Here is a 14522-nt window from a genome sequence, read left to right as displayed (position 1 = left end):
GGAAATTTCTTTTGTTCTTTCTTTTGTGACATGTATCTTTGTCTCTACATTTTGGCTGCTTCCCTGTATGTTTCTGTGTATTAGGTAAAACTGCTGTGTATACTGGAATTAGTAGAGGGCCTTGTTTAGTAGATTTACTGTGAGGCCCAGTGGCTCAGCCTCCCCAGTCACCTGAGCTGTAGACTCTAGGTGCACTCCTGTATGAGCTGTGTGCACTATCCTGTTGTAGTTGAGTCTTCATTGCTGTTGGCATCACGAGGAAGAACCCCAAGGACAATTGTCTGTAAGAGCCAGCTGCAACTACAGTGGAAGAGCTTCTGTGAAGGAGGTACCTCTATGCAGTAGGACTTGCTTCAATGGGGCTTTGGTGCTTGCTGAGTCTGCTCCTTGAGTGTGTTGCTCATGGATGTGGTAGACTTGTAAACTGGTGTGGTCTGAAGCTGTCCTCCTGATGCACTGGCTTTGTAGCCTCCTATGAGGTGCAAAGTCAGCCACTTTCTGTACCCTGCCTGGGGCCACCAGGCATGAGCTAAAGAATGATCTGCAGATAGCTGTTATTTATGTTGGGCTTGGAAGTGCCCAGGTAATGCCAATTTGTGAACTTTGGCAAGCTGCTGCTAGTAACAGGCCTGGGACCACTTTTTGAGAGTTATGGGGCATGCTGAGTCCACCTGCTAACTTGTTTGAGAGATTTAAGGAAAATCTGAAGCCTGAAACAGGACGGGTCATTCATATGAAAAAACTACTGCAAATAGCTGGGTGGCGCTGCAAATTGGGTGGGGTAGGATCTTAGGGAATCACCAGGGCAGGGTGAACAGTGTGGGCCATGTTGATGGAGACTCAGATATGGCATCTGACAGTCAGCTCTCTGGCGGGGCAGGTGTGGGGTGTCTCAGCAGAGGAATGACCTCTGCCAGCACTTTTGTCTGGGAAAAAGCTGCTGCCCCAATGCTGGAGCTCAGAAGGAGCGAGTTCAAGTAAGTCCTTGCAAGGGTCCTTTAAGAGGAACTGCCTAGGTTTCTGGCTATCTCTGCATCACTCAGTCACAATCCCTGATGATTTTTATAGCCCGAAGTTACAGAGGCTTATCTTCTTTACATTCGAACCCTGTGCTGATGGTTCTGGTGTGGAGCTGGAACTCCTTGTTCTCCTGGGAGGCCTCCTCAGCCAAAGCAACTCTCCCGATTTTAAAGGGCCACATATGGGTGTCAGACCAGGCTGTTCCACATATCCTCCCCTCCTACCAGTCAGTCCCAATGTGGTTTCTTCTTTAATTCTCTAGTTATAAGGATTCCATTCAGCCAGTTTCAGATGAATCTGTAAGATGGTTGTTCTGTATTTTAGTTGTAATTTTTATGTGGTTGTGGGAGGATGTGAGTAACATGTTTACCTATTCCACCATCTTTGTCCCTGGTCTAGTAGTTCGAGCTTTTAGAATAATTGTTCCATTTCATTGAATTTATAAATATATGTGTGTAGAGATGGTTTTAGTAGTCCTTTAGTGTTTTACATGTCTAGAGGGTCATTAGTTATATTTCCCCTTTCATTAAAATATTGGCGACTTGTACCTTCCTTTTTTTTTTTTCTTTGTTAGATTTGTTAAAGGTCTTTTTCAGTGTTGTTGTTGTTGTTTTAATTTTGTTAGAGAATTCCTTTTCTCCAATTGGGTTTCACTATTTTTTTCTGTGTTCAATATAATTTCAATGACAATATCTTTTTAAAAAAAAAAATTTCCTTCCTTCTGTTTGCTTTGGTTTTACTTAGCTGTTCTTTTTTCCCCTCATTTCTATTGTAAGCATTTAGGGCTATAAATTTTTCTCTCAGCATAGCTTTACATGTATCCCACAAGTTTTGATATATTGTATTTTTATTCAGTTGAATATGTTTTTGTTTTTAACTTATTTTTTTAAGTGTAGTTAGCAAACATGTTTGGGGTGAATTATACCTTTATTTTTACCAATCTCTAATTAAAATTACCATTTCCTTCTATTATGGATGTAAATAACAAACCATAGTAATTTTACTAGTATGTGACTTCATCACCAAAGGAAATTACAGATATTTTTCACATCACATTACAGTTACTCAATATACCCTGAAATATCATTTATTTGAGATAATATATTTGATTTCATACAAGCATTATTACAGCTAAAGGAAGATTAAAAAAAAAACAAGTGGAATCATATACCATGTTCATAGATTAGAAGAATTAACATCATTAAAATGTCCATACTACCCAAAGCAATCTACAGATTCAATGCAATTCCTATTAAAATACAAATGGCATATTTCACAGATTTAGAACAAATATTTCAAAAGCATATATGATACCATAAAATAACCCGAATAGCCTCAGTAATCTTGAAAAAGAAGAATAAAGTTGTAGAGATCACAATACCAGATATCAAACTATACTACAAAGCCATTGTAATAATAATTTTTTAAAAATCCATGTATTAGCACAAGAACAGGCAAATAGGTCAGTGGAACAGAACAGAGCCCAGAAATCAACCCATGCCTTTATGGTCAATTAATATTTACAAAGGAGACAAGAGCATTCAATGGAGTAAAGACAGTCTCTTCAATAAATGGTGTTGGGAAAATTGAACATGAAAAAAAAAAAGAAACTAGATCACCAACTTACACCAATCACAAGAATAAACTAAGAATAGATAGAAGACTTAAATAAAGTAAAAAAACAAACAAACAAACAAACAAACAAACAAACAAAAAACATAAAAAGCCTAGAAGAAAACACAGCCAGTAAGATTTCAGACATCTCCTGCAGCAGTATTTTTGCTTATACATCTACTAGGGAAAGAGAAACAAACAAAAAAATAAATAAACAAATGGGATTTCATCAAACAAAAAAGCTTCTGCATAGCAAAAGAAAACATCAACAAAATGAAAATAGACCCCACTATATGGGAGAACATATTCACCAATGATACATCTGATAAGGGTTCATTTCAAAAATATATAAAGAACTTATACAACTCAATACCAGGAAGACAAACAATCCAATTAAAATATTGGGGAAAGAACCTGAATAGATACTTCTCCCAAGTGGACATACATAAGGCCAATAGACATATGAAGAAATGCTCAACATTACTAATCATCTGAGAAATGCAAATTAAAACTGTAATTAGGTATCACTTCACAGCTGCCAGAATGGCTACTGTCAATAAATCAATAGACAACAAGAGCTGGTAAGAATGTGGCAAAAAATGGAAGCCTACTACACTGTTGATAGGAATGCAAACTTGTGCAGCCACTATGCAAAAACAGTATGGAGACACACAATATTATGTTAATTTCAGGTGCACATCACAGTGACTAGTCATTTACATATCTTATGAAGTGATCACCACAATAAGTCTACATCATTGTATTATTTAAAACTAGAAGCTCAGTGTGTGAAATCTGTGCATTGGGGGGAAGTCCCTCAGCCCAGCCTGCACCCTCTCCAATCTGGGACCCCTCGAGGGATGTCGGACATCCCTCTCACAATCCAGGACTGCTGGCTCCGAACCACTCTCCTGCCTGCCTGATTGCCCCTAACCACTTCTGTCTGCAAGCCTTATCACCCCCTAACCACTCCCCTGTCAGCCTGATCGATGCCTAACTGCTCCCCTGCCAGCCCGATTGCCCCTAACTGCCCTCCCCTGAAGGCCTGGTTGCCCCCATCTGCCCTCCTCTGCAGGCCTAGTTGCCCCTAACTGTCCTGCCTGGTCACCTCTAACTGCCCTCCCCTGCTGGCCCCATCACCCCAAACTTCCCTACCTTGTCAGCCTAACTCCCCTGCCCTGCAGGCCTGGTCCCCTGCAATTGCCCTCCCCTGCTGGCCTGATCACCCACAACTGCCCTCCCCTGCCGGCCATCTTGTGTCCACATGGGGGCGGCCATCTTTGACTACATGGGGGTGGCCATCTTGTGTGTTGAAGTGATGGTCAATTTGCCTATTACAGCTTTACTATTTAGGATTATCTTGAAGTCTCTTTAACTCACGAATTTTTAAAAAGTGTGTTGACTTTTCAAGTGTTTGGAGATTTTCCTGTTGTCTTTCTGATATTCTTTTCTAATTTGATTCCATTATAATCAAAGAAAACACCATATATTATTTCAACTCTTTAAAAATGTTGTGTATTATTTATAGTCTAGAATAAACCTATCTTTGTATATATTCCTTGGGTACTTGAAAACAATGGCGTTTTTACTGTTTCTTTTGGTGTGAATTGTTCTATAAATGTCAATTAAATCCTAGTAGATGATGGCATTTTTGAGTTTTTCTATATTTGCTAATTTTCTGTCTAATCGTTCTATTGATTATTGAGAATGGATATTAATGTCTCCACCAAAATGTGAATTTTTACATTTTTTTATTTCAATTTTTCTCTTTTTTCATATATCATGTAGCTCTTTTGTTGGTGCATGTATATTTAGGATTATTGTGCCTTCTTGGTGTATAGACATTTTTTATCATTATGCAATGCCACTCTTTCCCTGGTAATATTCTTTGCTCTGAAGTTTATCTGCTATTTTTATTGACATTTTTATAATGTTTTCTTTTCCATCCTTTTATTTCAACCTGTCCATATCATTATATTCAAGGTGAGCAGCTTGTAAAGAGCATATAATTGAATCATTTTCTCTTATCCATTCTGTCAATCTCTGTGTTTTAATAGATGATTTTCATTTAATGTACATATTTATGTTAGTGCTTAATTCTGCCAATTTATTTTTATTTTCTGTTTATTCTCTGTTTTTGTTTTCTCTATTTTCTTTTTTCTGACTTTGTATGGGTTACATGAACATTTTTTAGAATACATTTGAGGATTCATGTATAGTGTTTTTGCATTAATGTTTTAGTACACCATTTTTAGTCGTTGCTGTAGGTATTACATCTATACATAACTTTATGACAGTCTACTGGTATTAACATGTTACCAGTTCCAGTGATAAATAGAAGTCTTTCCTATATTCCTAACCTTCAACCTCCTCTTCATTTAATGTAACTGGACACCAGTGTACAAATTTGTGCACAGATGGTGTCTCTCGACCTGGCCAGCGATCAGGGCCAATTGGGGCCAGCCAGCTGGTGTGAGGGGCTGTGGGAGGTTGGCAGGCCAGCCCCCCCATCAGGCTGATGGAGGGCCGGCTGGCTGCGGGGAGGGACCAGGGGATGTTGGCAAGCTGTGGGAGGTTGGCTGTGGGATCACAGTGACCACCAGGGGGCAGCTCCTGCTTTGAGCATCTGCCCCTTGGTGGTCAATGTGTATCATAGCAACTGGTCGACTGGTCATTCTGGTCATTCAGTCCTCTAGGCTTTTATATATAGAGATTGTGTTACATATATTTTTCAACATGCATTTAGAACCATAACATGAAATGTTATAGTTGGTACTTCAAGAATTGAAGATAATTTAGAAAACTTGAGAGGAGAAAAAAGAGTCTATATTTACTCATATTTTTTTCTTTTTCCTTTTTTTTTTTTTTTTTTCCCCTCCTTGGTGATGTCCAAGATTTTTTTTTTTTTAATGATTTCCTTTTTGTTTAGAGAACTTCATTTAGCCATTCTCTTCGGAGAGGTCTGGTGTTAACAAATCCTCTTATTTTTTATTTATCTGATAATGTCTTGATTCTCCTCCCATACCCAAAGCCTATTTTCATTTAGTATAGAATTCTGGGTTGACAATTCTGTTACATCAGCACTTATTTAGATCTTCTGTTTTCATTTATAATGCTCCAGCAGGGAGGGGGGCACCATCTCATTTCTTCCATGTGGGTATAGAAGTTCAGATTTCTCACTTAGTCTTTATTGACACCAGGTAGTTTTGGACTCCTCGTTACTGCTGAGCAGTGGTGACAGTTCCAGTTCTCACTAAGCTTCCACTGATGCCACCATGGCTGGAATGGGTAGGACACTCTCATTACTGTTACCCATGTGATTTCCACTGATATTGGCAGGGATGAGATGTGGACTCATTACCTGATTCTCTGATACCAACTACTCTGATATCAACCTAGAAGGACAGGGAGAGATGAGTCTTTACTGCTAGATGGGATGGCATTCTAGGCCTCCCTTGACTTTTGCTGATGGGATTTTGGGGGCCACACTTTTTTCTGTGGTGGTTAGTTGAGTAAGAGCCATTCTTATATAAAAAATAGAGGCTCAGTGCACAGGGTCGAGGTAGGGTGTCTCTCAGCCCAGCCTGCACCCTCTCCAATCTGGGACCGCTCAAGGGATGTTCAACTGCCCATTTAGATGGGATCAGGTCTAAACAGACAGTCGGACATCCCTCTCACAATCCAAGACTGCTGGCTCCCAACTGCTTGCCTGCCTGCCTTCCTGTTGCTCCTAACCACTTCTGCCTGCCAGCCTGATCACCCCCTAACCACTTCCATGCCAGCCTGGTGTCTAACTGCTCCCCTGCCAGCATGTTTGCCCCCAACTTCCCTTCTCTGCCAGCCTGGTCACCCTTAACTGCTCTCTCCTGTAAGGTTGATCACCTCCAACTGCCCTCCCTCGCAGACCTGGTCCCTCTCAACTGCCCTCCCTTTTCAGGCCTGATGCCTCCCAACTGCTCTCCCCTGCTTGCCTTATCACCCACAACTGCCCACCCCTGCTGGCCATCTTGTGGTAGCCATCTTGTGTCCACATGGGGGCAAGATCTTTGACCACATGGGGGCAGCCATCTTGTGTGTTGGAGTGATGTTCAATCTGCATATTACTCTTTTTTATATAGATGCCTGGTGCATGGGTGAGGGCCAGTTGGTTTGCCCTGAAGGGTGTCCCAGATCAGGGTGGGCTTTTCCTTGGGGCATGGGGTGGCCTGGCGAGGGGCCTGTGCTGGTTTACAGGCCAGCCACACCCCCTGATGACCTGATATCTGGGATTTATTTATCTTCTACAATTGAAACTTTGTAGCCTGGAGCAGAGCCAAGCCCCCTGCTCACACCATGGCTGCAGCTATTTCTGTTTGGATATGTTTACCTTCTATAATTGAAACTTTGTAGCCTGGAGTGGAGGCCTAGGCCAGCCAGGGCTGCAGAAGCTTGACTTCCTCTATTGCCGGGGAAACCCAATCCTCTCTCCTGCTCTCTGTGGCTGCAGCCATCTTGGTTGGGGTTAATTTCATATGTGCTCTAATTGGTTGGTGGGCGTGGCTGGTGGGCATGACTGGTGGGTGTGGCAGAGTGATGGTTAATTTTCATATGACTCTTTTATTATTTAGGATTGTATGTCTTGGCATGCTGCCCCTTTCCTAGTACTTTGTCTAAAGAGAACAGGATTTTGCTGAGGCCTTTTTGTCTGTGCCCACTGGCATTTTGGGTTGTGGTTTCTTCAGGTCCATGTCTGGGATCTTTGAGGTAAAAAGAAAACTCAGGGAGCTCACCACTATGTTATTCCTCAGGTCCCAAGTTTCCTATCCAGTTTACCTTTATATCACCACCTTATAATGCTTTCTTAAGTTTGTTTTATATATAACTAGAGGTCTGGTGCATGAAACTCATGCACAGGTAGGGTTCCTAAGCTGGCTGGCGACCAGAGCCAATCAGGGCTTTCCAGCTGCTGGCCAGGGCCTTCCTTCATTCCCCTGGTGGTCAGCACATGTCATAGCTAGCAACTGAACTCCTGGTCTCCTGAAGGGGCAATTTGCATATCAGGCATATATATATATATATATATATATATATATATATGATGTCTAGAAGTTTTAGTTGTACTCAGTGGGAAAAGTACTTCTCCATTTTTTCAAAGTTAGAAGTCTAGACATTGCAATTTTAGGACCTGGTTCTATACTACCAAGGAAATTAATGAGAAGGAGCATTTCCCTCATATATGAATCCTCAGGAGGGCTCTTATTTCATTTCTATATCATGAAAAACAAATGAAACAACACAAAATGAAAAGAACAATTTTACCTGAGTCTCTGCATGTCTGCTCATCTGTTATGGAAGGTATACATTGGGATGGCCACGATCACAGCCTGCTCATATAGTGTTTTGTTTTGTTTTGTTTTGTTTTGTTTTTTTTAAAGCAGTGCAGTGGGGTTTCATGAACCCATTCCAACAGCCATTGCTTCTTTTCACTGACTGTCAGTATTTGAACTGTTAACTCACTTAGCTCCGTGTTAACATGTACAGAGTAGGAACTGCTACTTCTATAGGCCATATGGCTTGCTCTTGTGGAGCTGAAGGGACCAGCTGTAAACCATCACCTAGTCTTAACCAACAGGGTTTCCATATAAGAAAGCTGTGTCAAGAACAGAAGAACCATTCCACAGACCTCGCCGCATATCACACAAAAGTAAAGCCAGACCTAGGACCCACATCTCCTGCCATTAGCCCAGTGTTATTTTAGTAAAATCAGGCTGCTTCTCCAGCCATCCCTTAGCTCTCTAGTGAACTTTGTTCTGCTCCATGGTCATCCCAACCAACTGCCTCACAGAAGTGCCCCTCATCTGTGGAAGAGGGAGGGGCTCATAAGATTGGTGGATGGGGAGAGAGACAGGAAAAAGAATGTGGCTGACTTCACCCAAACCTGTCCCTCAGAGTGAAAGACTGTGATTCACGGGGTCATTGGTCTCATCTTCATATCTGAAAGACAGTGTACTTTTTGTCTCCTAAGCCCTGTGTCTAGGTCGTTTGGGAAAGCACCTTGGAGAGTCAAGAATAAAATTGCAGGTCAAACAATGGATGACTGGAAAACTCGGCTTGTAATCAAGAGCATGCTTCCCCATATCGGCATGGTGGGAAATCGTCAGGAGCCCAGAAAGCTCCAGGAATCGGTCAGACAATGGGCTATTGGGGGGTGGGGGATTGTTGAATGCTTCTAATCTTAAACTTGAATGTAAGATATATTATTGAAATTTTATGTACAAATTGATGGCAGGGAACCAACATAAAATGCAAGGAGCTGGAATCTGACATAGAAGAGATCTAAGAGATGAGCTTGTGAGTTTCTGGAAGAACAGGACATACAGTCCAGTGCTTCATTCTGGACTCCCAGTCCAGTAATCTCTGTAAAGCACCCCTTGAAATGGAAAGAGAGGAAGGATGAGAGGGAAGAAATGCCTACTTTTTATTTTCATAGAAATCAGGAGTGTGGGAATGACAAGCACTAGATGTATTGCATTAGCTTCCTAATATCACTGAAAACAGGAAGCCAGTAAGTAGGGTATAGAAAGATATTTCTATTAAATTCTTTGTCCTTTACTAGTATGTCCTTTTAAAAACTCATTTGACAAGTTTCTTCTTTCCTCGCTTGGAATCCAGACATCATCCATGTGTTGGAAAATCAGGGTTAGGGTTTCCAGCAGTCCATCTAGGATCCAGAATGATAGAAGGGCCTATGAAAGCCATTGGTTAGCTGAATTTGACAATAAAAGCCTGCATCATCGCCAAACTACCAAGATTGGCTCAGTTAGTAGGAGTTGCAGCAAACACAATGGTTGTTATCTCAGTGTTTTAGGTCTACAGACCTAATCTCTGAAATTAATAGAGCAGAGAGGAAATGGCTCTTATAGAGCCGTGGGTCTGCTTCCTTCCTGTTCAGAGAACTAGGAGCTCAGAGTTCTGAGATAATGTCATTTCGTATAACTAGAGGGCCTGGCTTTTCCAATCCCAAGGGCAGTCCACTTTCAGTAAATTGGCTTTCTATTTAGTCTAGGATTCTCATATGTGCACAGGGTTGAGAGCATATTGTTGAAGTTTTGCTTTTCTTTTTTCCTCATTGTCTTCCACAAGCAAGGTATTGAGAATGTGGTACCAAGTTGGGTATATAGATATTTACAAAACTTTGTTTGCTGCAGTTCTAGCTCTCACAGAGATGGTAGACAGAGGAGATGGCAAAGATAGAGCAATTAATTGGCCAGTGGTCTGTCCTCCAAATTGCCATCCCTTCTGCCTGGGAATTTCTAGAAGGCAATCTTTAACCTCCATCCAAATTACTGTTTTTTTATTTATCTTTTATAATCAACAAACTCTCAGAAATGCATCTAGAGCTTATGATTAGTTTCGGCATGACTTTCAATTTCTCCTTTGTGTCACACTTGTTTCCATTCCTTGGAGGAAAGGGTGGGTAAATTGTGGTTTCAAGGGTTCTCTTTCCCTTCTCCTCAAGAACCCTACCAATACCCTTTTTAAAAAAGTGTGACTAGCAAGTAACTTCTTTGGTTTTGATCAGTTTAAACCTCCATGTCATAAGAGTTTTACTTAGATGGGTCTTTGGAGTGGCCATCTGTGCCCTCACTCTAAAGACACAACCACTGCTCATGCCATTTCCGGGCGTGACTTTTCTTTGTATATGACCTTTAGAGCCCTTTTTAAGCCTTGCCCAAAGTTCACCATGTTACTTTAGAGTCACACATTGTGCTTGATCGAAATCAGCCCTTCTTCCTCTTCTTGTGGCATATCTTATTTTCTGCCCTTGGCTCTGCATGGCCTGTTTCTTATAATCCAAGCTATTAGAAAACCCAGGATTTGCCCCAGTTGAGGGGATGAAAAATATGTCTCACTCTACAAAAGCCACTGTTCTTAAATGAGTCCTCTTCACCGTAAAAACAAAACAAAACAAAAATATTTGTCTTCTTGGAAGATGCATATCGTCTCTGACAAGATGGCAGTGAGGATACCCACTCCATTGGCCCAGCCTGAGAAGTATATATGGAGTCTGCCCAAGTCAGGAGCTGCTGATACCCTCCACTGGCAACCAGGGCAGCTCTTGGTTTGAGCGCAGCTGAATGTTTGTGGCTGGTCAATCCCTGCAACCTCATGTGCTGAGAAAATCAGCAGTCCAGGTGTTTGCTGACTGAGGGACATAAATGGATGGATTAAAAGCAGAAGGGCCTGTCACTTCACCATGAAACCTGCTGTCCAAACAAGTTATTGCAGGGCCCAGAATGATCAGCAGCAAGAGGTCCTTTGCAGGAGCTTGTTTTGCACTTCTAGGGTATGACCTGAACTGGATCTCAGGTGTTTATATTTCTTGCTCTCCCTCTGATGCTTCCTAATGTCCCTGTACCCCAGATCCAGGTAACTGTGTCCATGTGAAAGCACATCCCCCATCCTGTAATCATACTCAATATGAAAATCTGATTTAGACATTCAGCTTACCTGGTTCTCTTGTCCTTTCCAAAATCCAAACTAACAACAAAAAAAACAACCATGTTTCAGATCTAGGTCTGTAAATAAAATTCTCAGTCCCAAAGGAGAATTCCTGTAAACAACCTGGGATTTCCATGTGAATAATTGACAGACCACTTACAGGAAACATCCATCTGATGTGGTGATTGTTTGTGGCCTAAGACCAGGGTTCAAGACACCCGAATTCTAGTCTTGCTTCTGCCCCTAACTACCTATGGGGCTTTGCCCATCATTTGTCCTTGACAAAGATCAGGTGAACCAGGAAGAAGAATAACCACATTTAATTGAGCATTGACTAGGTGTCAGGAACTTGCTAAGCATTTGGTGGGCATTATCTCCTGTAATCTTTAGAATAATCCTGGGATGAAGAGGATACCCTGTTTCCCCGAAAATAAGAGTGTCTTATATTATTTTTTGCTCCCAAAGATGCACTAGGTCTTATTTTCAAGGTATGTCTTATTTTTCCATGAAGAAGAATACGGTACACATTTATTGTTCAATGAAAATAAAGGAAATTTATTACCTGTATACGGTATGGTAGTACGGTAGTTGTCAACACAAACCAGACAAACTGTGAATCCTACAATATCAAGAATTTACTCATTTATTCAATGACAATCATGTCATCATCTTCTGGAACATCATCATAACAATTCAATTCCTGAATTTCCTGGTGAATTTCTTGTGACCCCATTTCTTTCAGAATCAGTGGACCTAATCTCTCATGTTTAGCAATAGCATTCTGAGATAGAACCTAGGGGGGCCTTATTTTGGGGGGGGGATAACTTATATTTCACTCAGAAGGAAACCTGTAAGTAGGTCTTATTTTCGGAGAATGTTTTATTTTCGGGGAAACACGGTATCTCTAGGAACTGAGACTCAGAGGGATTAAACAACTTAGCCAAAGTCACCAAATATTTGGGTATCCACCCAAGGTTAAAAAGGCATCCGATTTCTAGTCAGTATGTGCAGTTTTAATAGGAGGCAGAAGGGGAATGTTTGGTCTTTCCCTTTGAAATTAAGATATCCATTCCTCCCTAGATCAATGGGTTGATTGAATACTAGTGGGAGAATCTCTAAATTATTAAATGCTTTTTATGGGAGTGCTCCAGAGCTTGCATGGAATTGGAACCAGGATGCACATCACACATCATCTTTCTTTCAGTCAAAACCTCACTGTAAGTGCAAAACTTTCCAGCTCTGAGCAGCCACTTATTCTGCTCACAAAGCAGTTCCAGACAAAATGGGGTAGCTGAGGGCATTAGACAGAGAGTTGGAGAAGGAAGGAGATATTGCTTATTGCTCATTTTCTGTGTCTCATCATTTAATGACAATAAATGGTTCACTCTATAGGTTACAGTGAATTGGCATAGTGGGTATTCCTTCTGAGCTTCCCAACTATTCTCTGTCTTAATGGATGAGGACACTAAAGTCTGAGAAATCCAGTGACCTGCAAAAAAATGTCCAAGTATATGGAGAACTATATCAAGTGTCCCCATTTGGGTTGTCCCTAGTGCAGCCTACTTTCCACCCATAGTATGACCAAAACTAACTCCTCACCCCTTCTTCTTCTTACCTCTAAGAAGGCCACTTAGAAGAAGGCTGTTGTGCCTGAGTGTAAAAGGGAATGTGGAGAGTTAGATGGCTACAAAAATACTGGTCTTGTTTTAACTGGCCATCTTCTTTAGACTGATAAACTTAGAAATGGCCAGCAGAAAGAGGTCTGTCCATGTTCTTCTGCAGTGTGTGGTTGGGTTTAGGTTCTGTATTCAATATCCGTGGGGGCACATGCTTTTCCTTGTAAACAGAGCATAGGAGTAAGGAGACCTTGAATCTGATCCCAAGGACGTAACCAGTGCTTTGTGATGCCTTCAGCAAGTCCCTTCCTTGTAGAGGCCCCATTTCCAGGGTCCCCTCTTATGTGTCAAACCCTGGGCTAGACCCTAGACAACAGCAGTTCACAGACAAGGAGCAAACAATTTCTATGCTGCCTTCATTGGGAACAACTCTGTCCTGTTCTGTAATTCTACTCATCCTACTCTGTAATGGTGAGGAGAGGACGGTTGATGACTCTCATGTGAGGTACTTTGTACAAATTAGCTCATCTACTCCTGTGACAGAGGGATTAATATTTCCACTTCACCACTGAGGAGACTGAAGCTCTGAGACAATAGGGGCCTTTCTAGTGTTACACAGTCAGTAGGCAGGACATTCAGACCACAAACCCACACAACTTGATTCCAAAGCTCTTCCCCCCTCTGTTGCTTCCCATTCCCATCTTATGAGCTCAGATAATTAGGCCTTCTGCAGGTTGGCATGACACTTGGGGGTAAAATGGAGTCCCAGATTACCTGGAGATTTTATTACAGTGCAGATATCCAACAAACAGAGCAAGAATGGAAGCATCTTTATTTTATCCTGGTGGCTCACTGGAACCTTCTGGCCACCACCATCTACTACCCAGCCTGAAAACAGTGAGCCAGGATGATTAAACACCCCAACAGGGAGGTCAGAACAGTCAGCTAGACCTGGGATGAGTTGTCTAAACAGCCCTCTTGGAAGCCCAGAGAAGAAGGCCAGTGCCCCCTGCTCCATGGAGGCTGTGGGCATGTTGCAGATGTGGCTCCACCTCCAGGCACCTGGTGGTCCAGGGAAAGGTTATGGGAGAGGCTGTTGTTCCTGACACAGATCTTACAAGAGTCTCTGTTTCAGTCTCTGCACCAGCAAAACAGGGTTAATAATCTGACCTCTGTCCACATCAAGGTTTCTGGATGATGATGAACAACATGTGGATATAAATGCTGTATAAATGACACAGGGCATAACTTGGTTAGCACTATTTTTTAATGATGAGAGGTTGGCACTGGCTCAGAAGGGAAATGGGAAATATTTGTCTTTCCTACTCAGGTAGAAACACACATGACTCCTGAGGATATCTCAATCTCATCAAAAGCCCCACTGCACTGAGGAGAGTTGGATTTATGGTGTAGCTCTGAGCATTCTAGGTCAAGGCTTGCAGTACATATGTGCCTTTCTATTTTGGGGCTCCTCCCATGGAGCAGGCAGCTGTTCACTCCCTTTGTTCCCTCCACCTCCTCCTGCAGTAAGGATCCTTTTCTGCTCTAGACACCCAACGTGGAAAGGCTACCGGTCAGAGGTCTTGCATTCAGATGGATCTCTCCTGCCACAGCTGAGCACTGCTCAGCTTGCACCATACTACTGGGCTCTGCATCTGGGTCCTACCTGAGTAGCCCAGTCCACCAAACTATTGGCCTGAAAATCACAATCTGTTCGAAGGAGGTGATGTTGACAGGGGGAGTTCTGTTTGGCAGCTGGCTTCTGCTGGCATCTGGGAGCTTGGCATTGCC

The 14522-nt window shown here is 42.0% G+C and overlaps 1 protein-coding gene across 2 annotated transcripts in view; it reads left to right on the top strand.

Annotated features, from left to right (window-relative positions):
• Positions 1 to 14522, top strand: part of MAMLD1 (mastermind like domain containing 1) — a 115920-nt gene that overhangs the window by 48101 nt on the left and 53297 nt on the right. For both annotated transcript variants that reach the window (XM_084871205.1, XM_084871204.1), the window contains exon 2: positions 8639 to 8798. In XM_084871205.1, the coding sequence (XP_084727331.1) occupies positions 8703 to 8798 (96 nt within the window). In that variant the 5' untranslated portion in view covers positions 8639 to 8702. The remainder of the gene's footprint in view (positions 1 to 8638; positions 8799 to 14522) is intronic.

Source organism: Pipistrellus hanaki (assembly GCF_964339955.1).
Source record: "Pipistrellus hanaki genome assembly, chromosome: X".
NCBI lineage: Eukaryota > Metazoa > Chordata > Mammalia > Chiroptera > Vespertilionidae > Pipistrellus > Pipistrellus hanaki.
The sequence above is the reverse complement of the archived record's forward strand: the minus strand, read 5'-3'. Positions and strand labels throughout refer to the sequence as shown.